The 25,157-nt window shown below is 42.6% G+C and overlaps 2 protein-coding genes across 3 annotated transcripts in view; both read right to left on the minus strand.

The window, feature by feature from the left end:
• Nucleotides 1-274: 274 nt before the first annotated feature.
• slc25a34 (solute carrier family 25 member 34) lies at nt 275-20,342 on the minus strand. Of its 2 annotated transcripts, none has more exons than XM_077229864.1 (6): nt 20,221-20,342; nt 18,705-19,242; nt 15,819-15,884; nt 1,697-1,849; nt 1,371-1,505; nt 275-626 (listed from the first exon to the last, which is right to left on the minus strand). In XM_077229864.1, the coding sequence occupies exons 2-6, from the start codon at nt 19,122-19,124 to the stop codon at nt 453-455; spliced, it is 948 nt and encodes a 315-aa protein (XP_077085979.1). In that variant the 5' UTR covers nt 19,125-19,242; nt 20,221-20,342; the 3' UTR covers nt 275-452. The 2 variants fall into 2 exon arrangements, with proteins under 2 accessions (XP_077085979.1, XP_077085980.1); XM_077229865.1 differs by having other exon boundaries at nt 18,705-19,263; nt 20,221-20,254.
• A 507-nt stretch (nt 20,343-20,849) lies between these two features.
• The window catches only part of fbxo42 (F-box protein 42), a 14,329-nt gene continuing 10,021 nt past the window's right edge, over nt 20,850-25,157 (minus strand). The window contains exon 10 of the mRNA XM_077229862.1: nt 20,850-22,218. Within this exon, the coding sequence (XP_077085977.1) occupies nt 21,325-22,218 (894 nt within the window). The 3' untranslated portion in view covers nt 20,850-21,324. The remainder of the gene's footprint in view (nt 22,219-25,157) is intronic.

Here is a 25,157-nt window from a genome sequence, read left to right on the forward strand (position 1 = left end):
TGCAGTGTGTTTCAAAGCAGCTTTACAGAGATAACAGGAAAATAATGTTGTAATAATATTGTTAAATATAAAATGAAATGTCCCCAACTAAGCAAGACAAAAGCCAATGGCCATAAGCCGAAATCAGGGAACAGATATATGCGAATGTGTCGATAGATTATTGAAATATTCACAGTGTGTGTGTGAGAATATTTTAGATAAAAATTAACTAAATGAACTAAAGTTACTGGTGTTGTTATTTGTGTTCTGAAGCTGCACTAATAATCACAGAGAGTCAGTCATTAAAAACTTTAATCATCATCACATATTAAAAACACAAAGAAGCTTTATAGTTATTGGAAATAAGACACACTGGTGAGGTAAAACGCAACTGCATTGAGTCAGTTCCGGCGTGACGCTAACACACACAAGTGTTCAGCATCATCTCTGGAGTCAGTGTATGGTGAGTCTCTTCAGTGTGTGTATAGCAGCGCTCGCTGTCTCAGGACGTCCCATATGAGCATACTGAGAACCGTATGAGGAGCCAAACGCACAAACACCGGCATCATTCCTTTATACAGACCCACAATCCCCTCAGTGGCGCACACCTTCATCAGACAGTCCACAAACCCGCTGTACAGGCGGCCCTGAGACACACAGACACCTTTGATTTTAATACTGTAAATTAATCAGTGTTGGGGAAGTAATGCATGACAATATTGTATCACTCCCAGTCACTAATTGCGTTATTTAGAAAATGTATTTGTTACGTTATTTTGGCGTTACTTTTTTTCACCCGGGATGGGCTTTTTTTCTTTTCTTTTTTTTTTTACAAAAAAAGTTATAATTATTGGCCAAATGTAGAGACCCTTTCAAACCAAAAGTGAAAAAATAAGCCTCATACTGAAGGAAATGCAAATTGATCAATAAAGTGAGATTAAATGCATACAAATATGTTTTATTTAACACATTTAGTTATTGGAGGTTTGCAAATTATTGGAGTATTCTGATTCTGCATTTCACTGATTTTATTCATTTTGAGGAATATTGAATCTTTTTTTGTGTACAAGTAAGATGTGTAAATGCTCACATTTAGTCTAGAACTAAACACACACACACACACACACACACACACACACACACACACACACACACACAACGCCTCTGCACTTCCATTTGTCTCAACATGGTGACAGGTTAGCTGTCATTCAATACATGGGAAAACAAAGTAACTTATATTTTGTTGTAAATTTTAAAAGTAATGCGTTACTTTACTAGTTACTTAAAAAGTAATCTGATTACGTAACTCAAGTTTACTTGTAATGAGTTACTCCCAACACTGAAATTAATATTATTTTGTATAATCTTGGTAAATAAAGTATGTGTTTTACCCTTTTAAACTCGTCCACTGGTTGGTTGTACAGTCGTGTGCTGATGACATCAAACGGTGTCATTGTGATCGACACGGCGACTCCGCTAATCATGGCAGCGATGAGCGCGATGAGGCAACTGTGAGGACTGAACCACTGAAAACACATATTCACACACTTACCCAGCCTTACTAGCACTAGTTTACATTACCTACTTATAGTTAGGCACGTTTGCCTTCCGAAGCATTAAACCTCCAACTGAAGAAGATACATACTATAAAAAAGTGTTTATATAGCAAAAGTCAAACAGCTGAATTATGTACATATGACGATGTGTGTGGGCTGACCTGTGCGCGTGTGACCCAGTCTTTAGCCGAGCTGAACGTGGAGAGTTGAACCGCTGACCCCACTGTGACCCTGGGCACGGCCCCGTTCACCCCCCGCCACAGACCCGTCACGCCCTCGCGCTGGTAGATGGACAGGAACGCGCTCGATACGCTCTGTAGAGCACCAATCAGAGTCACTCTCACTAATACTGTCAAACACACTCTGAGGAGCACCAATCAGAGTCACTCACTAATACTGTCAAACACACTCTGTGGAGCACCAATCAGAGTCACTCACTAATACTGTCAAACACACTCTGAGGAGCACCAATCAGAGTCACTCACTAATACTGTCAAACACACTCTGTGGAGCACCAATCAGAGTCACTCACTAATACTGTCAAACACACTCTGTGGAGCACCAATCAGAGTCACTCACTAATACTGTCAAACACACTCTGAGGAGCACCAATCAGAGTCACTCACTAATACTGTCAAACACACTCTGAGGAGCACCAATCAGAGTCACTCACTAATACTGTCAAACACACTCTGAGGAGCACCAATCAGAGTCACTCACTAATACTGTCAAACACACTCTGTGGAGCACCAATCAGAGTCACTCACTAATACTGTCAAACACACTCTGTGGAGCACCAATCAGAGTCACTCACTAATGCTGTCAAACACACTCTGTGGAGCACCAATCAGAGTCACTCACTAATACTGTCAAACACACTCTGTGGAGCACCAATCAGAGTCACTCACTAATACTGTCAAACACACTCTGAGGAGCACCAATCAGAGTCACTCACTAATACACTCTGAGGAGCACCAATCAGAGTCACTCACTAATGCTGTCAAACACACTCTGTGGAGCACCAATCAGAGTCACTCACTAATACTGTCAAACACACTCTGTGGAGCACCAATCAGAGTCACTCACTAATACACTCTGAGGAGCACCAATCAGAGTCACTCACTAATACACTCTGAGGAGCACCAATCAGAGTCACTCACTAATGCTGTCAAACACACTCTGTGGAGCACCAATCAGAGTCACTCACTAATACTGTCAAACACACTCTGTGGAGCACCAATCAGAGTCACTCACTAATGCTGTCAAACACACTCTGTGGAGCACCAATCAGAGTCACTCACTAATACACTCTGAGGAGCACCAATCAGAGTCACTCACTAATGCTGTCAAACACACTCTGAGGAGCACCAATCAGAGTCACTCACTAATGCTGTCAAACACACTCTGTGGAGCACCAATCAGAGTCACTCACTAATACTGTCAAACACACTCTGAGGAGCACCAATCAGAGTCACTCACTAATACACTCTGAGGAGCACCAATCAGAGTCACTCACTAATACTGTCAAACACACTCTGTGGAGCACCAATCAGAGTCACTCTCACTAATACTGTCAAACACACTCTGTGGAGCACCAATCAGAGTCACTCTCACTAATGCTGTCAAACACACTCTGAGGAGCACCAATCAGAGTCACTCTCACTAATACTGTCAAACACACTCTGAGGAGCACCAATCAGAGTCACTCACTAATACTGTCAAACACACTCTGTGGAGCACCAATCAGAGTCACTCACTAATACTGTCAAACACACTCTGAGGAGCACCAATCAGAGTCACTCACTAATACACTCTGAGGAGCACCAATCAGAGTCACTCACTAATGCTGTCAAACACACTCTGTGGAGCACCAATCAGAGTCACTCACTAATACTGTCAAACACACTCTGAGGAGCACCAATCAGAGTCACTCACTAATACACTCTGAGGAGCACCAATCAGAGTCACTCACTAATACTGTCAAACACACTCTGTGGAGCACCAATAAGAGTCACTCTCACTAATGCTGTCAAACACACTCTGAGGAGCACCAATCAGAGTCACTCTCACTAATACTGTCAAACACACTCTGAGGAGCACCAATCAGAGTCACTCACTAATACTGTCAAACACACTCTGTGGAGCACCAATCAGAGTCACTCACTAATACTGTCAAACACACTCTGAGGAGCACCAATCAGATTCACTCACTAATACACTCTGAGGAGCACCAATCAGAGTCACTCACTAATGCTGTCAAACACACTCTGTGGAGCACCAATCAGAGTCACTCACTAATACTGTCAAACACACTCTGTGGAGCACCAATCAGAGTCACTCACTAATACTGTCAAACACACTCTGAGGAGCACCAATCAGAGTCACTCACTAATACACTCTGAGGAGCACCAATCAGAGTCACTCACTAATGCTGTCAAACACACTCTGTGGAGCACCAATCAGAGTCACTCACTAATACTGTCAAACACACTCTGTGGAGCACCAATCAGAGTCACTCACTAATACTGTCAAACACACTCTGAGGAGCACCAATCAGAGTCACTCACTAATACTGTCAAACACACTCTGTGGAGCACCAATCAGAGTCACTCACTAATACTGTCAAACACACTCTGTGGAGCACCAATCAGAGTCACTCACTAATACTGTCAAACACACTCTGAGGAGCACCAATCAGAGTCACTCACTAATACTGTCAAACACACTCTGAGGAGCACCAATCAGAGTCACTCACTAATACTGTCAAACACACTCTGAGGAGCACCAATCAGAGTCACTCACTAATACTGTCAAACACACTCTGTGGAGCACCAATCAGAGTCACTCACTAATACTGTCAAACACACTCTGAGGAGCACCAATCAGAGTCACTCACTAATACTGTCAAACACACTCTGTGGAGCACCAATCAGAGTCACTCACTAATACTGTCAAACACACTCTGTGGAGCACCAATCAGAGTCACTCACTAATGCTGTCAAACACACTCTGTGGAGCACCAATCAGAGTCACTCACTAATACTGTCAAACACACTCTGTGGAGCACCAATCAGAGTCACTCACTAATACTGTCAAACACACTCTGAGGAGCACCAATCAGAGTCACTCACTAATACACTCTGAGGAGCACCAATCAGAGTCACTCACTAATGCTGTCAAACACACTCTGTGGAGCACCAATCAGAGTCACTCACTAATACTGTCAAACACACTCTGTGGAGCACCAATCAGAGTCACTCACTAATACACTCTGAGGAGCACCAATCAGAGTCACTCACTAATACACTCTGAGGAGCACCAATCAGAGTCACTCACTAATGCTGTCAAACACACTCTGTGGAGCACCAATCAGAGTCACTCACTAATACTGTCAAACACACTCTGTGGAGCACCAATCAGAGTCACTCACTAATGCTGTCAAACACACTCTGTGGAGCACCAATCAGAGTCACTCACTAATACACTCTGAGGAGCACCAATCAGAGTCACTCACTAATGCTGTCAAACACACTCTGAGGAGCACCAATCAGAGTCACTCACTAATGCTGTCAAACACACTCTGTGGAGCACCAATCAGAGTCACTCACTAATACTGTCAAACACACTCTGAGGAGCACCAATCAGAGTCACTCACTAATACACTCTGAGGAGCACCAATCAGAGTCACTCACTAATACTGTCAAACACACTCTGTGGAGCACCAATCAGAGTCACTCTCACTAATACTGTCAAACACACTCTGTGGAGCACCAATCAGAGTCACTCTCACTAATGCTGTCAAACACACTCTGAGGAGCACCAATCAGAGTCACTCTCACTAATACTGTCAAACACACTCTGAGGAGCACCAATCAGAGTCACTCACTAATACTGTCAAACACACTCTGTGGAGCACCAATCAGAGTCACTCACTAATACTGTCAAACACACTCTGAGGAGCACCAATCAGAGTCACTCACTAATACACTCTGAGGAGCACCAATCAGAGTCACTCACTAATGCTGTCAAACACACTCTGTGGAGCACCAATCAGAGTCACTCACTAATACTGTCAAACACACTCTGAGGAGCACCAATCAGAGTCACTCACTAATACACTCTGAGGAGCACCAATCAGAGTCACTCACTAATACTGTCAAACACACTCTGTGGAGCACCAATAAGAGTCACTCTCACTAATGCTGTCAAACACACTCTGAGGAGCACCAATCAGAGTCACTCTCACTAATACTGTCAAACACACTCTGAGGAGCACCAATCAGAGTCACTCACTAATACTGTCAAACACACTCTGTGGAGCACCAATCAGAGTCACTCACTAATACTGTCAAACACACTCTGAGGAGCACCAATCAGATTCACTCACTAATACACTCTGAGGAGCACCAATCAGAGTCACTCACTAATGCTGTCAAACACACTCTGTGGAGCACCAATCAGAGTCACTCACTAATACTGTCAAACACACTCTGTGGAGCACCAATCAGAGTCACTCACTAATACTGTCAAACACACTCTGAGGAGCACCAATCAGAGTCACTCACTAATACACTCTGAGGAGCACCAATCAGAGTCACTCACTAATGCTGTCAAACACACTCTGTGGAGCACCAATCAGAGTCACTCACTAATACTGTCAAACACACTCTGTGGAGCACCAATCAGAGTCACTCACTAATACTGTCAAACACACTCTGAGGAGCACCAATCAGAGTCACTCACTAATACTGTCAAACACACTCTGAGGAGCACCAATCAGAGTCACTCACTAATACACTCTGAGGAGCACCAATCAGAGTCACTCACTAATGCTGTCAAACACACTCTGTGGAGCACCAATCAGAGTCACTCTCACTAATACTGTCAAACACACTCTGAGGAGCACCAATCAGAGTCACTCACTAATACACTCTGAGGAGCACCAATCAGAGTCACTCACTAATGCTGTCAAACACACTCTGTGGAGCACCAATCAGAGTCACTCACTAATACTGTCAAACACACTCTGTGGAGCACCAATCAGAGTCACTCACTAATACTGTCAAACACACTCTGTGGAGCACCAATCAGAGTCACTCACTAATACTGTCAAACACACTCTGAGGAGCACCAATCAGAGTCACTCACTAATACACTCTGAGGAGCACCAATCAGCGTCACTCTCACTAATACTGTCAAACACACTCTGTGGAGCACCAATCAGAGTCACTCTCACTAATACTGTCAAACACACTCTGAGGAGCACCAATCAGAGTCACTCACTAATACTGTCAAACACACTCTGTGGAGCACCAATCAGAGTCACTCACTAATACTGTCAAACACACTCTGAGGAGCACCAATCAGAGTCACTCACTAATACTGTCAAACACACTCTGTGGAGCACCAATCAGAGTCACTCTCACTAATACTGTCAAACACACTCTGAGGAGCACCAATCAGAGTCACTCACTAATACTGTCAAACACACTCTGAGGAGCACCAATCAGAGTCACTCACTAATACACTCTGAGGAGCACCAATCAGAGTCACTCACTAATGCTGTCAAACACACTCTGTGGAGCACCAATCAGAGTCACTCACTAATGCTGTCAAACACACTCTGTGGAGCACCAATCAGAGTCACTCTCACTAATACTGTCAAACACACTCTGAGGAGCACCAATCAGAGTCACTCACTAATACACTCTGAGGAGCACCAATCAGAGTCACTCACTAATGCTGTCAAACACACTCTGTGGAGCACCAATCAGAGTCACTCACTAATACTGTCAAACACACTCTGTGGAGCACCAATCAGAGTCACTCACTAATACTGTCAAACACACTCTGTGGAGCACCAATCAGAGTCACTCACTAATACTGTCAAACACACTCTGAGGAGCACCAATCAGAGTCACTCACTAATACACTCTGAGGAGCACCAATCAGCGTCACTCTCACTAATACTGTCAAACACACTCTGTGGAGCACCAATCAGAGTCACTCTCACTAATACTGTCAAACACACTCTGAGGAGCACCAATCAGAGTCACTCTCACTAATGCTGTCAAACACACTCTGAGGAGCACCAATCAGAGTCACTCTCACTAATACTGTCAAACACACTCTGAGGAGCACCAATCAGAGTCACTCACTAATACTGTCAAACACACTCTGTGGAGCACCAATCAGAGTCACTCACTAATACTGTCAAACACACTCTGAGGAGCACCAATCAGAGTCACTCTCACTAATACTGTCAAACACACTCTGAGGAGCACCAATCAGAGTCACTCACTAATACTGTCAAACACACTCTGTGGAGCACCAATCAGAGTCACTCACTAATACTGTCAAACACACTCTGAGGAGCACCAATCAGAGTCACTCTCACTAATACTGTCAAACACACTCTGAGGAGCACCAATCAGAGTCACTCTCACTAATGCTGTCAAACACACTCTGAGGAGCACCAATCAGAGTCACTCTCACTAATACTGTCAAACACACTCTGAGGAGCACCAATCAGAGTCACTCACTAATACTGTCAAACACACTCTGTGGAGCACCAATCAGAGTCACTCACTAATACTGTCAAACACACTCTGAGGAGCACCAATCAGAGTCACTCTCACTAATACTGTCAAACACACTCTGAGGAGCACCAATCAGAGTCACTCACTAATACTGTCAAACACACTCTGTGGAGCACCAATCAGAGTCACTCACTAATACTGTCAAACACACTCTGAGGAGCACCAATCAGAGTCACTCACTAATACTGTCAAACACACTCTGAGGAGCACCAATCAGAGTCACTCACTAATACTGTCAAACACACTCTGAGGAGCACCAATCAGAGTCACTCTCACTAATACTGTCAAACACGCTCTGAGGAGCACCAATCAGAGTCACTCACTAATACACTCTGAGGAGCACCAATCAGAGTCACTCACTAATGCTGTCAAACACACTCTGAGGAGCACCAATCAGAGTCACTCTCACTAATACTGTCAAACACACTCTGAGGAGCACCAATCAGAGTCACTCACTAATACTGTCAAACACGCTCTGAGGAGCACCAATCAGAGTCACTCACTAATACTGTCAAACACACTCTGAGGAGCACCAATCAGAGTCACTCTCACTAATACTGTCAAACACACTCTGTGGAGCACCAATCAGAGTCACTCACTAATACTGTCAAACACGCTCTGAGGAGCACCAATCAGAGTCACTCACTAATACTGTCAAACACACTCTGAGGAGCACCAATCAGAGTCACTCTCACTAATACTGTCAAACACGCTCTGAGGAGCACCAATCAGAGTCACTCTCACTAATACTGTCAAACACGCTCTGAGGAGCACCAATCAGAGTCACTCTCACTAATACTGTCAAACACGCTCTGAGGAGCACCAATCAGAGTCACTCTCACTAATACTGTCAAACACGCTCTGTGGAGCACCAATCAGAGTCACTCACTAATACTGTCAAACACACTCTGAGGAGCACCAATCAGAGTCACTCTCACTAATACTGTCAAACACACTCTGAGGAGCACCAATCACAGTCACTCACTAATACTGTCAAACACACTCTGTGGAGCACCAATCAGAGTCACTCTCACTAATACTGTCAAACACACTCTGTGGAGCACCAATCAGAGTCACTCACTAATACTGTCAAACACACTCTGAGGAGCACCAATCAGAGTCACTCTCACTAATACTGTCAAACACACTCTGTGGAGCACCAATCAGAGTCACTCACTAATACTGTCAAACACACTCTGAGGAGCACCAATCAGAGTCACTCCACTAATACTGTCAAACACGCTCTGTGGAGCACCAATCAGAGTCACTCTCACTAATACTGTCAAACACACTCTGTGGAGCACCAATCAGAGTCACTCTCACTAATACTGTCAAACACACTCTGAGGAGCACCAATCAGAGTCACTCTCACTAATACTGTCAAACACGCTCTGTGGAGCACCAATCAGAGTCACTCTCACTAATACTGTCAAACACACTCTGTGGAGCACCAATCAGAGTCACTCACTAATACTGTCAAACACACTCTGAGGAGCACCAATCAGAGTCACTCACTAATACTGTCAAACACACTCTGAGGAGCACCAATCAGAGTCACTCTCACTAATACTGTCAAACACACTCTGTGGAGCACCAATCAGAGTCACTCACTAATACTGTCAAACACACTCTGAGGAGCACCAATCAGAGTCACTCACTAATACTGTCAAACACGCTCTGTGGAGCACCAATCAGAGTCACTCACTAATACTGTCAAACACACTCTGAGGAGCACCAATCAGAGTCACTCACTAATACTGTCAAACACACTCTGAGGAGCACCAATCAGAGTCACTCTCACTAATACTGTCAAACACACTCTGAGGAGCACCAATCAGAGTCACTCACTAATACTGTCAAACACGCTCTGTGGAGCACCAATCAGAGTCACTCACTAATACTGTCAAACACACTCTGAGGAGCACCAATCAGAGTCACTCACTAATACTGTCAAACACACTCTGATGAGCACCAATCAGAGTTACTCACTAATACTGTCAAACACACTCTGAGGAGCACCAATCAGAGTCACTCTCACTAATACTGTCAAACACACTCTGTGGAGCACCAATCAGAGTCACTCACTAATACTGTCAAACACACTCTGAGGAGCACCAATCAGAGTCACCTCACTAATACTGTCAAACACACTCTGAGGAGCACCAATCAGAGTCACTCACTAATACTGTCAAACACACTCTGAGGAGCACCAATCAGAGTCACTCTCACGAATACTGTCAAACACACTCTGAGGAGCACCAATCAGAGTCACTCTCACTAATACTGTCAAACACACTCTGAGGAGCACCAATCAGAGTCACTCACTAATACTGTCAAACACACTCTGAGGAGCACCAATCAGTCACTCTCACTAATACTGTCAAACACACTCTGAGGAGCACCAATCAGTCACTCTCACTAATACTGTCAAACACACTCTGCGGAGCACCAATCAGAGTCACTCACTAATACTGTCAAACACGCTCTGAGGAGCACCAATCAGAGTCACTCTCACTAATACTGTCAAACACACTCTGAGGAGCACCAATCAGAGTCACTCACTAATACTGTCAAACACACTCTGAGGAGCACCAATCAGAGTCACTCTCACTAATACTGTCAAACACGCTCTGAGGAGCACCAATCAGAGTCACTCTCACTAATACTGTCAAACACGCTCTGAGGAGCACCAATCAGAGTCACTCTCACTAATACTGTCAAACACACTCTGTGGAGCACCAATCAGAGTCACTCTCACTAATACTGTCAAACACACTCTGAGGAGCACCAATCAGAGTCACTCACTAATACTGTCAAACACACTCTGAGGAGCACCAATCAGAGTCACTCTCACTAATACTGTCAAAAACGCTCTGAGGAGCACCAATCAGAGTCACTCTCACTAATACTGTCAAACACACTCTGTGGAGCACCAATCAGAGTCACTCACTAATACTGTCAAACACGCTCTGAGGAGCACCAATCAGAGTCACTCTCACTAATACTGTCAAACACACTCTGAGGAGCACCAATCAGAGTCACTCACTAATACTGTCAAACACACTCTGAGGAGCACCAATCAGAGTCACTCTCACTAATACTGTCAAACACGCTCTGAGGAGCACCAATCAGAGTCACTCTCACTAATACTGTCAAACACGCTCTGAGGAGCACCAATCAGAGTCACTCTCACTAATACTGTCAAACACACTCTGTGGAGCACCAATCAGAGTCACTCACTAATACTGTCAAACACGCTCTGAGGAGCACCAATCAGAGTCACTCTCACTAATACTGTCAAACACACTCTGAGGAGCACCAATCAGAGTCACTCACTAATACTGTCAAACACACTCTGAGGAGCACCAATCAGAGTCACTCTCACTAATACTGTCAAACACGCTCTGAGGAGCACCAATCAGAGTCACTCTCACTAATACTGTCAAACACACTCTGTGGAGCACCAATCAGAGTCACTCACTAATACTGTCAAACACACTCTGTGGAGCACCAATCAGAGTCACTCTCACTAATACTGTCAAACACACTCTGTGGAGCACCAATCAGAGTCACTCTCACTAATACTGTCAAACACACTCTGTGGAGCACCAATCAGAGTCACTCACTAATACTGTCAAACACACTCTGAGGAGCACCAATCAGAGTCACTCACTAATACTGTCAAACACACTCTGTGGAGCACCAATCAGAGTCACTCTCACTAATACTGTCAAACACACTCTGTGGAGCACCAATCAGAGTCACTCACTAATACTGTCAAACACGCTCTGTGGAGCACCAATCAGAGTCACTCACTAATACTGTCAAACACACTCTGAGGAGCACCAATCAGAGTCACTCACTAATACTGTCAAACACGCTCTGAGGAGCACCAATCAGAGTCACTCTCACTAATACTGTCAAACACGCTCTGAGGAGCACCAATCAGAGTCACTCTCACTAATACTGTCAAACACACTTTGTGGAGCACCAATCAGAGTCACTCACTAATACTGTCAAACACACTCTGTGGAGCACCAATCAGAGTCACTCTCACTAATACTGTCAAACACACTCTGTGGAGCACCAATCAGAGTTACTCACGAATACTGTCAAACACACTCTGAGGAGCACCAATCAGAGTCACTCACTAATATTGTCAAACACACTCTGAGGAGCACCAATCAGAGTCACTCTCACTAATACTGTCAAACACGCTCTGAGGAGCACCAATCAGAGTCACTCTCACTAATACTGTCAAACACGCTCTGAGGAGCACCAATCAGAGTCACTCTCACTAATACTGTCAAACACACTTTGTGGAGCACCAATCAGAGTCACTCACTAATACTGTCAAACACACTCTGTGGAGCACCAATCAGAGTCACTCTCACTAATACTGTCAAACACACTCTGTGGAGCACCAATCAGAGTCACTCACTAATACTGTCAAACACACTCTGAGGAGCACCAATCAGAGTCACTCACTAATACTGTCAAACACGCTCTGTGGAGCACCAATCAGAGTCACTCACTAATACTGTCAAACACACTCTGAGGAGCACCAATCAGAGTCACTCTCACGAATACTGTCAAACACACTCTGAGGAGCACCAATCAGAGTCACTCTCACTAATACTGTCAAACACACTCTGAGGAGCACCAATCAGAGTCACTCACTAATACTGTCAAACACACTCTGAGGAGCACCAATCAGTCACTCTCACTAATACTGTCAAACACACTCTGAGGAGCACCAATCAGAGTCACTCTCACTAATACTGTCAAACACACTCTGTGGAGCACCAATCAGAGTCACTCTCACTAATACTGTCAAACACACTCTGAGGAGCACCAATCAGAGTCACTCACTAATACTGTCAAACACACTCTGAGGAGCACCAATCAGAGTCACTCTCACTAATACTGTCAAACACACTCTGTGGAGCACCAATCAGAGTCACTCTCACTAATACTGTCAAACACATTCTGTGGAGCACCAATCAGAGTCACTCTCACGAATACTGTCAAACACACTCTGAGGAGCACCAATCAGAGTCACTCACTAATACTGTCAAACACACTCTGAGGAGCACCAATCAGTCACTCTCACTAATACTGTCAAACACACTCTGAGGAGCACCAATCAGAGTCACTCTCACTAATACTGTCAAACACACTCTGTGGAGCACCAATCAGAGTCACTCTCACTAATACTGTCAAACACACTCTGAGGAGCACCAATCAGAGTCACTCACTAATACTGTCAAACACACTCTGAGGAGCACCAATCAGAGTCACTCTCACTAATACTGTCAAACACACTCTGTGGAGCACCAATCAGTCACTCTCACTAATACTGTCAAACACACTCTGAGGAGCACCAATCAGAGTCACTCACTAATACTGTCAAACACACTCTGAGGAGCACCAATCAGAGTCACTCTCACGAATACTGTCAAACACACTCTGAGGAGCACCAATCAGAGTCACTCTCACGAATACTGTCAAACACACTCTGAGGAGCACCAATCAGAGTCACTCTCACTAATACTGTCAAACACACTCTGAGGAGCACCAATCAGAGTCACTCACTAATACTGTCAAACACACTCTGAGGAGCACCAATCAGTCACTCTCACTAATACTGTCAAACACACTCTGAGGAGCACCAATCAGAGTCACTCTCACTAATACTGTCAAACACACTCTGTGGAGCACCAATCAGAGTCACTCTCACTAATACTGTCAAACACACTCTGAGGAGCACCAATCAGAGTCACTCACTAATACTGTCAAACACACTCTGAGGAGCACCAATCAGAGTCACTCTCACTAATACTGTCAAACACACTCTGTGGAGCACCAATCAGAGTCACTCTCTTTAATACTGTCAAACACACTCTGTGGAGCACCAATCAGAGTCACTCTCACTAATACTGTCAAACACACTCTGAGGAGCACCAATCAGAGTCACTCACTAATACTGTCAAACACACTCTGAGGAGCACCAATAAGTCACTCTCACTAATACTGTCAAACACTCTGTGGAGCACCAATCAGAGTCACTCTCACTAATACTGTCAAACACACTCTGTGGAGCACCAATCAGAGTCACTCACTAATACTGTCAAACACACTCTGAGGAACACCAATAAGTCACTCTCACTAATACTGTCAAACACTCTGTGGAGCACCAATCAGAGTCACTCTCACTAATACTGTCAAACACACTCTGTGGAGCACCAATCAGAGTCACTCTCACTAATACTGTCAAACACACTCTGTGGAGCACCAATCAGAGTCACTCTCACTAATACTGTCAAACACACTCTGAGGAGCACCAATCAGAGTCACTCACTAATACTGTCAAACACACTCTGAGGAGCACCAATAAGTCACTCTCACTAATACTGTCAAACACTCTGTGGAGCACCAATCAGAGTCACTCTCACTAATACTGTCAAACACACTCTGAGGAGCACCAATCAGAGTCACTCACTAATACTGTCAAACACACTCTGAGGAGCACCAATAAGTCACTCTCACTAATACTGTCAAACACTCTGTGGAGCACCAATCAGAGTCACTCTCACTAATACTGTCAAACACACTCTGTGGAGCACCAATCAGAGTCACTCTCACTAATACTGCCAAACACACTCTGTGGAGCACCAATCAGAGTCACTCTCACTAATACTGTCAAACACACTCTGAGGAGCACCAATCAGAGTCACTCTCACTAATACTGTCAAACACACTCTGTGGAGCACCAATCAGAGTCACTCTCACTAATACTGTCAAACACACTCTGAGGAGCACCAATCAGAGTCACTCTCACTAATACTGTCAAACACACTCTGAGGAGCACCAATCAGAGTCACTCTCACTAATACTGTCAAATATACTCTAACTCAAATATACACACTCATTTAATTTTAAATATATTTATATATCCTCAAATAAACAAACTCAAATATACTAAAATAAACCCAAATATACTCATATAAACTTACATAAACTCAAATGTACTCATATAAACTCAAATATACTCACATAAACTCAAATATACACATATAAACAACCCCATTTATGCTCAAATAAACTCAGATATACTCATAAACTCAAATATACTCATATAAACTCAGATATACTCAAATAAACTAAAATATACTCATATAAAATTATATAAACTCAAATATACTCATATAAACTCAAATATACTCATATATACTTATATAAACTCAAATATACTCATATAAACTTATATAAACTCAAATATACTCATATATACTTATATAAACTCAAATATACTCAAATATACTCATAAATACTTATATAAACTCAAATATACTCATATAAACTCAAATAAACTCTGATCGGCTGATAAAGATCTGGTCAGAGTTCAGCTGTATCATGTGACGCTGTGTTCGTTCACACGCCTCTGTGTGCTGGACTCTGATTGGCTGCCAGTGCAGAACAGTGAGAGGTGTGTCGACACACACACACACACACACACACACACACACACACACACACACACACACACACACACACACACACACACACACACACACACACACACACACAGTATGCGGAGGTCAGGCCACATGTTTTGGGTGGTTGATGGGAAATAAGACAGAATTAGAGGTGCATCAGGAGACTGGCGCTGCAGATCTTGTACCTGATGGTTGTGCTGGTGTCCGACAGCGATGGCCGCCACCGTCTGCGCCTGCAGGTGTGTTTTTACCTGGAGAAATACACACAGGAAATACATCACGCTCATGTAAACACACAGATCACTGTAAAGACACTTATCACTGTAAACATGCCGACTCTGAGTCTGTCGTATTACTCATCTTTCACTTCCTCTGCCTTTCTGATATCTGAGCCCGTCTCTGGATGCTTTACTGTCAACACTGTGTGTGTGTGTGTGTGTGTGTGTGTGTGTGTGTGTGTGTGTGTGTGAGAGTGACTCACATATACACAACAGCTCGAGTTACTGACAGATTGTTCTGTCGGTTAAAGACGGTAAACAACCAGGAATACTGGAAACGCTGCAATTCTGCACATGTAAAGGTTGCATTCTTTTACTTCAGCTTATGACACTAGCTGTGTTTCCAACCAAAGTTGCAAATTGAACTTATAAGCAAAACTGGAAAATGGCAAAAAACATTGGCAAAATCAGTGTTTCCATCCCATGTGTTCAAGAGAACAAAATCGTCACAAAATATCAGTAATAAACTGTAAGTTTCTGCAGTCGTGCTCTTCCCTCCATCATAAACGAGTGTGTCGAGCGTCAGACGAAACACAGTAAACGCTGTCGTGTTCTCTGGTGCTCGGATGCTGGTGTTTGGGAACACACTCGTGTGTGTGTGAGACGCTTCTGGAGGAATTAAACCCAATCATTCTGATCACACACTTCCGACGTTTCAGAAACACCAAACCAACATTAGAGACACTGCGACGCCATTGGTCCACTGGTTACTCCAGTTATCCAATCACAGCTTCTTTCTGCTTTCCAATTGAGCGTTATCCCAAACCGGGCATAAAACAGGTGGATGGAAACATAGAAATCAACACCAACAGTGATGTGTGTAACTCATAACAAGTAACTTGAGTTACGTAATCAGATTACTTTTTCAAGTAACTAGTAACTTTGTTTTCCCATTTATTGACTGACAGCTCTCGTCTCCATGTTTAGACAAATTGAACTGCAGAGAACGAAGTGTGTGTGTGTGTGTGTGTGTGTGTGTGTGTGTGTGTGAATATGATGGTTATTTTAGTTCTAGACAAAATGTGTGCATTAACTCATCTCACTTGCACCAAAAAAGATTCAATATTCCTCAAAATGAATAAAATCAGTGAAATGCAGAATCAGAATACTATGCAAACCTAGAATAACTAAATATGTTAAATAAAACATACATTTTTATGCATTTAATCTCACTTTATTGACCAATGTACTTGCTTCTGACCTTCGATGATTCAGTGAAACCATAAGCAAAAATGACTATAGATTTTTTTCTAACCCTACTTTTCTATAAAGTAACTCATTACTTTTCTAAAAAGTAACTAATTAACGCATTACTTTTCTAAAAAGAAACTAAGTAACAAAATACTTTTCTAAAAAGTAACTAAGTAGCGAATTACTTTTCAAAACAATAACTAACTCATTACTTTTTTAAAAAGTAACTAACACATTACTTTTCTAGGAATTAACTAAGTAGCGAATTACTTTTCAAAAAAATAACTCATTACTTTTCTAAAAAATAACTAATTACTTTTCTAAAAAGTAACTAACGCATTACTTTTCTAACAAGTAACTAAGTAACGAATTACTTTTCTTAAAAGTAACTAACGCATTACTTTTCTAAAAAGTAACTAACGCATTACTTTTTTAAAAAGTAACTAAGTAACGAATTACTTTTCTAAAAAGTAACTAATGCATTACTTTTCTAAAAATTAACTAAGTAACGAATTACTTTTCGAAAAAATAACTAAGAAACGCATTACTTTTCGAAAAAGTAACTAACGCATTACTTTTCTTAATAGTAACTAACGCATTACTTTTCTTAAAAGTAACTAACGCATTACTTTTCTTAAAAGTAACTAAGTAACGCAATACTTTCCTAAAAAATAACTAACGAATTACTTTTCAAAAAAATAACTAACGCATTACTTTTCTAAAAGTAACTAACGCATTACTTTTCTAAAAACTAACTAACGCATTACTTTCTTAAAAGTAACTAATTAACCCATTACTTTTCTTAAAAGTAACTAATGCATTACTTTTCTTATAAGTAACTAAGTAACGCAATACTTTTCTAAAAAGTAACTAAGTAGCGAATTACTTTTTGAAAAAATAACTAAGTAACGAATAACTTTTCAAAATAATAACTAACGCATTACTTTTCTAAAAAGTAACTAAGTAACGAATTACTTTTCTAAAAAGTAACTAACGCATTACTTTTCTAAAAATTAACTAAGTAACGAATTACTTTTCGAAAAAATAACTAAGTAACGAATTACTTTTCTAAAAAGTAACTAACGCATTACTTTTCTTAAAAGTAACTAACGCATTACTTTTCTTAAAAGTAACTAAGTAACGCAATACTTTTCTAAAAAGTAACTAAGTAGCAAATTACTTTCAAAAAAATAACTAAGTAATGAATTACTTTTCAAAAAAATAACTAACGCATTACTTTTCTAAAAAGTAACTAACGCATTACTTTTCTTAAAAGTAACTAATTAACCCATTACTTTTCTTAAAGGTAACTAATGCATTACTTTTCTAAAAAGTAACTAAGTAGCGAATTACTTTTCGAAAAAATAACTAAGTAACGAATAACTTTTCAAAAAAATAACTAACGCATTACTTTTCTAAAAAGTAACTAACTCATTACTTTTCTAAAAAGTAACTAAGTAACAAATTACTTTTCTAAAAAATATCTAAGTAACACAATGTTACTTTAGAAGGGAGTAGCACAATATTTTAATACATTACTTTTTAAAGTATCGTTCCCAAACACTGACCACCAACAGATACTCAGCAACGCGAGTCTCCTACCAGATACGCGGGCGAGGCGACGAAGGCCCCCAGAGCTCCAGCCGCGGCCCCTGCGATCAGACTCCCTCCGGGGCCATCGGTGAGTCCCGAGGCCCGTGTGTAGGAGTAGAACCCGAGCCGTACCCCATTCATCAGGCCCTGGTACAGCAGCGCCGCCGTGAGCCCCTTCTGCAGGCCCCGGACCCCGTCGGTGCGGCCCACGAGCCACAGCGCCTGCAGGACCCCGCGGTAGAGCCGCTGGTAGGAGCCGCGGGCCCTCAGCTCACCCTGCAGCTGCAGACGGGTCTTCACCACCTCCAGCGGGTTGGTGAACACACACGCCCCGCAGCACGCCAGCGCGCCCAGGCTGAAGTCCAGTGGGGGCCACAGGGGCCCGGGGCCGAGGGATGGCGGAGGGGTCAGGAGCCGCATCACAGGCATGTCTGGAGCCAGGAGACACCGAAGATCCTGCTGGGGCGCCGGTTATCTCCTCATATTCATGTGTGTGACAGTATACTGCATTAGCATGTTTCTGAGAAATCAAGTCCAGGATTCAAATCTGCAACAAAGTTCCTGGTCACTGCAATGATTCATCAACAACAACAACGCATTTAATTTAAAAAAGCAAACTGACATGACAAATCATGCTCTATGTTGAACTGTTTAAACCCCAATAGATGTCCCTTACAGATGATCCCTAAAAATATCCCATATAGAAAACCAATATGGCACTCCCCTAATAGACGTCCCATATAGACAACCTCAATGCTCTATGTTGAACTGTTAAACATCAGTTTATCACGTGATTTGTATATTCATAAACCTTGCATATTAGCGAAAACATCGAAGCATGTTTTAATCCTATAAACACAAAATATAGATTGCCGTTTTAAAGTTTTAGATTGAAAGTTTAATAGAAAGTTCAAAAGAACAGAATTAATCTGAAATAGAATATTTTGTAACATTAAACACTACCGTTCAATAGTTTGGGTTCACTAAGAATAGGTATTTAATTTTTTAAAGAAATAAAAGAAAGCAATACTTCTATTCATCAAGGATGAATTGAATTGATCAAAAGTTACAGTAAAGACAAGGATAATGTTACAAAAGATTCTAATTCAAATAAATGTTGTTCTTTTGAACTTTCTATTCATCAAAGAATCCTGAAATAAAAATGTAAATAACTCTTTTCAACAATAATCATAGCCTATGTTTCTTGATAATCAAATCATAATATTAGAATAATCTTGTGACACTGAAGACTGGAGTAATGATGCTGAAAATTCAGCTTTGTTAACAGGAATAAATTACACTTAACTATAAATTAACATAGATAACACTTATTTTAAATTGTAATAATTTTTCATATTACTAGTTTTTTTTGTGGTAAAATGCAGTCTTGGTGAGCAGACTTATTTTAAAAACATAAAAAATCTTAATGATTATTAACTTTGAACAGCAGTGTATACTATATACAAACAATTCAACTGCACGATAAACTTTACATGAGTATTTTCTCAGTATTAACGCGTCTTACCAAATCCGCTCGCGTTTCTGTTTGTGATCCACACACACTCGTAAACACGAAGCCATTCCGAAAGACCCACCCACTGCTCCCGTCTGACCAATCAGCGCACAGCTTCACCTCCGCCTCACAGCCTCCCCGGCGGACAGCCAATGGCGTCGCAGCAACAAAGAATACATTTAAATGGGTTAAAGGTGAAATCCTGTCTAAAGTCCCTCTGTGGATGTTAAACTCACATTCTTTATTCAAAAACAGAACAAACAATGGGTACAAACTGCCGCAATCACACACACTAACGCATATATAAATACATTATTAATTAATTCGTTACATTTATATAGCGCTTTTCTAGGTAGCCTACTCAAAACGCTTTACATAAGATCCAATCAACTGTGAGGAATACGTTAATTTATAGCAATGACATTCTCTGGGATTGAACGTCAGGTTTGAACTGTTTCAGCTGAAGGCAATTGAAAGAAAATATAAGCTGAAGGAGCAGTTTTAAACCACATTAATAATGACATGTATAATTGAGTGTTTGTAGTAGAACGGAATTAAGACGATGTTCATGTGACGTCACACGTGACCGCACAGCTTTCCGTAATTATGGTAAAGATCGTAAAAACGCACGCCACATTATATCAGAGAATTAAGACATGGAGAACTTTCTTTATTTCCGTTTACAATCCACGGTCTCATACCCTCCACAGCACCATCACTCTCTCTCTCTCTCTCTCTCTCTCTCTCTCTCACACACACACACACACACACACACACACACACACACACGTTAAATGTAAACAATGCAGGCCGAAAGAGCGTAAAAAAATTATCTCCATTTCATCAGTTCATCCTACAATCGTGTTTCCTTCAGTCAGATCGGCGTTTCTGAGGGTGAAATGCGACAGAAACAATAAAACATTCTCTTCTAGATTTCTCTCTCTCTCACTCACACACACACTCGCAGAGCACATAGCAAAAACCATTCATTCACTCATAAATTGAAACAACAACTATGTTTGAGTGTCCTTTATATGAGTTGAGCAGTATTTTAAGGTAAATTAGTGTAAGGGCAGCAGTCGTTCCCGTCGTGTCGCGGCGGCTAGCGCTCCTCCATTACCTCTTGGCGCGGACGAAGTACAAGGCGTTGGTTTTGGGGTAATATTTGACGTTCTGCTTTTTGTCCATGAGTCCGCCGAAGATAATGAGCTCCCCGCGGCCCTGAACCACCGTGTGCAGGCTAGTCTCTGGCGGCCCCGTGACCGCGCTAGCCGCTCCGCCGCCGCCGTACACCTTCCACGACACCACGCCCTCTGCCTTGGCACGCGACACGTCCAACAGGTACATCTGCATGGGTTTGCAGTTGAGCGACTGGTACAGCGGCTTGCCCACGTTGAGGCTCTGCGGCGGGTGGTGTGCGAGCCGGCGGGCGATGGGCGGGAGTGAATGGGCGTCGGCCTGTGGCGGGCTGGAGGAAGTGGGCGGAGTAACAGCGGAGGCGCTAGGCTGGGGTTGCGATGATGAGGAGGACGAGGCTTTAACGGCCTCCAGGCCACGGCGCAGGGCGGCGGGAGAAACGGCCCCTGGCGGGGTGTGCGGAGGCGTGTGTAGCCCGTTAGCGGCGAGCGGGTCTCCGTCCCAGCTGTAGTCCGCGGGTCGTGCGGGTGGAGACACCGCCGCTGGGCTAGTGCGCGGCGACGGAGACAACCCATTGAGTAGCGGAGGGCTATCGGGACCTCGTGAGGGCGACGGACTCCCGTCCCGCGGTCGCGCCGACGCTCTGGGGCGTAGCGTTCCCCAGCGCCCGTTCACACACGGCGCCTCCTCGACCGCGCCCAGAACTGCCCCTGCCGCGCCACTACGCACCGGAGACTGGGAGCGCTGGGAGGATGGGTCCGGGCCCAGAGGAGCGGGAGTGGAGCTGATGGGGGACGGCCGAGAGTTCAGACTCGGGCTGAGAGGAGCTCGACCAGACGGAGCCTGAGAGAATACCACCACACACTGACCCACCTGAGAGAGAGAGAGAGAGAGAGAGAGAGAGAGAGAGAGAGAGAGAGAGAGAGCGAAAGAGAGAGAGAGAGAGAGAGAGAGCGAAAGAGAGAGAGAGAGAGAGAGAGAGAGAGCGAAAGAGAGAGAGAGAGAGAGAGAGAGAGAGAGAGAGAGAGCGAAAGAGAGAGAGAGAGAGAGAGAGAAAGAGAAAAAGAGAGAGAGAGAGAGAGAGAGAGAGAGCGAAAGAGAGAGAGAGAAAGAGAAAAAGAGAGAGAGAGAAAGAGAGAGAAAGAGAGAGCGAGAGAGGTTTGAATATAAAACATGTTTTTTTTTTATCTACATGCTCTGTATATATTGACTTGTTTTATTCTTGTGTTATTTGTGATATATTTATGTATATGGACCAAAAAATCTAAAATATGTTCGTAGTGTGCGTCACTCGTAGTGTTTCTGAAGAGTGTTTTTGAAGCCCAAAATAATCTTTTCCTTTGATATGTAATCTTTTCTGATTAGTTATGTACCCCTGTCTTGTCTTTCTTTCCTTTCCGTTTATTTGTTCTATATTGTGACTGTTTTCTTCTTTGCTTACATAATGTTTTCAATAAAAAAAATTAAAAATAAAAAAAAGCTAGAGACGCTTGCGACAACTTCAAGCATAATAATTACCAGGTTCCCACACCTTGGTTAACTTCAAATTCAAGGACCTTTCAAGGACTTTCCATGTCCAATACCCTCAAATTCAAGGACTTAATGTAGGGACACATTTCAAGTGAGAGCAAAGTTACATCGTGTTACCTGTAAGATACATTGTTACAGTTAGTTGTGTCAAACTACTATGTTTGGCCATATGACAGAGATCTGATATTCTATTTGTCGTATTTCTGTTTTGCATAAAACTGAAGAATATTCGGTATATTAACTTTTGCATGGATTTTATTGAAAAGGGCTTAGGCTCATGTAACCAGAAGTTTTAAAGGTGCACTGTGTAATGTTTAGCGGCATCTAGTGGTGAGGTTGCGAATTGCAACCAACAGAAGTTATGGTTGTCTGAGACAAAGATAAATGAAGAGATTGTTCACTTAATTATTCAGTAAAATGATATGTTATTGCGAATATTATTGTTACTTGTTCATCATTGTGTCAGTGTTTTATTCGCTGACTTTAGCAGCTTCTTTGCACGAAGAACAACATAGTGACAAAACGCGTTTATCTGTTTAGGGCTCCTTTAGAAACATGGTGGCGCAAAATTGGTATTTCAATGCAAGGGGACCCGCGGTGTGTGTAGATAGAAACGGCTCAGTCTATGGTAATAAAAACAACAGTTCATTATGTAAGGTCTATATACACCTCTGAAAATATAGTTATGTATATGATAATGCATTTCTGTCAAGAGATCCTCCTAAATATTACACAATGCACCTTTAAAATATATGCATATGCTTTTAAGTTTTTCTTGCCTCATGGGTTTACATTATCTTAAAGGCACACCACGGACTTTGTGACCTAAAGAGTTGACGCATATGAGTTATTTTAAATTATTCCTCAGGCCAATATATAGCGCTCGACACTAGGACTGTCGCGGTGAAGGAATTTCCCTTGCGGTAATTTTGAGCGTCTCAATAGGCAATATGCGGTTTTACCGCCATTTATTTATTTATATTTATTTGTTGCTATATACACTCACCTAAAGGATTATTAGGAACACCATACTAATACTGTGTTTGACCCCCTTTCGCCTTCAGAACTGCCTTAATTCTACGTGGTATTGATTCAACAAGGTGCTGAAAGCATTCTTCAGAAATGTTGGCCCATATTGATAGGAGAGCATCTTGCAGTTGATGGAGATTTGTGGGATGCACATCCAGGGCACGAAGCTCCCGTTCCACCACATCCCAAAGATGCTCTATTGGGTTGAGATCTGGTGACTGTGGGGGCCATTTTAGTACAGTGAACTCATTGTCATGTTCAAGAAACCAATTTGAAATGTTTCGAGCTTCGTGACATGGTGCATTATCCTGCTGGAAGTAGCCATCAGAGGATGGGTACATGGTGGCCATAAAGGGATGGACATGGTCAGAAACCATGCTCAGGTAGGCCGTGGCATTTAAACGATGCCCAATTGGCACTAAGGGGCCTAAAGTGTGCCAAGAAAACATCCCCCACACCATTACACCACCACCACCAGCCTGCACAGTGGTAACAAGGCATACCTCGGTTGTAACGAGTGGTTATTTCAGTCAAAGTTGCTCTTCTATCAGCTTGAATCAGTCGGCCCATTCTCCTCTGACCTCTAGCATCAACAAGGCATTTTCCCCCACAGGACTGCCGCATACTGGATGTGTTTCCCTTTTCACACCATTCTTTGTAAACCCTAGAAATGGTTGTGTGTGAAAATCCCAGTAACTGAGCAGATTGTGAAATACTCAGACCGGCCCGTCTGGCATCAACAACCATTCCGCGCTCAAAATTGCTTAAATCACCTTTCTTTCCCATTCTGACATTCAGTTTGGAGTTCAGGAGATTGTCTTGACCAGGACCACACCCCTAAATGCATTGAAGCAACTGCCATGTGATTGGTTGATTAGATAATTGCATTAATGAGAAATTGAACAGGTGTTCCTAACAATCCTTTAGGTAAGTGTAAATACGTGTTATGATGTGGTCAGAATACACAAAAACAATGTAACCAATGCAACCGAAACTAAACAGCGTCTCTGCGCATTGAAAGACTGTCACTCACCGCGCAGTTGTAACGCCAACGGACTGTCTTTGAGTGAGTCATTAAACCGTTCGTTCAACGAAAACGTTCAAAAAAGCTGATTCCTTAAATGATAGATGTAATGAAACAAGGTGTTAATTATTTTTTAACTTTGAGCTCCACTTTTCAAGGCTCAGCTGGCCGGCAATGCTTCACTTAATAGAGACCAATGGCATTGATTCAATGCGTGACTCGCTGCTTT

This window comes from Siphateles boraxobius, unplaced genomic scaffold (assembly GCF_051911475.1).
Source record: "Siphateles boraxobius isolate OS27281-9 unplaced genomic scaffold, OSU_SipBor_1 136, whole genome shotgun sequence".
Classification (NCBI taxonomy): domain Eukaryota; kingdom Metazoa; phylum Chordata; class Actinopteri; order Cypriniformes; family Leuciscidae; genus Siphateles; species Siphateles boraxobius.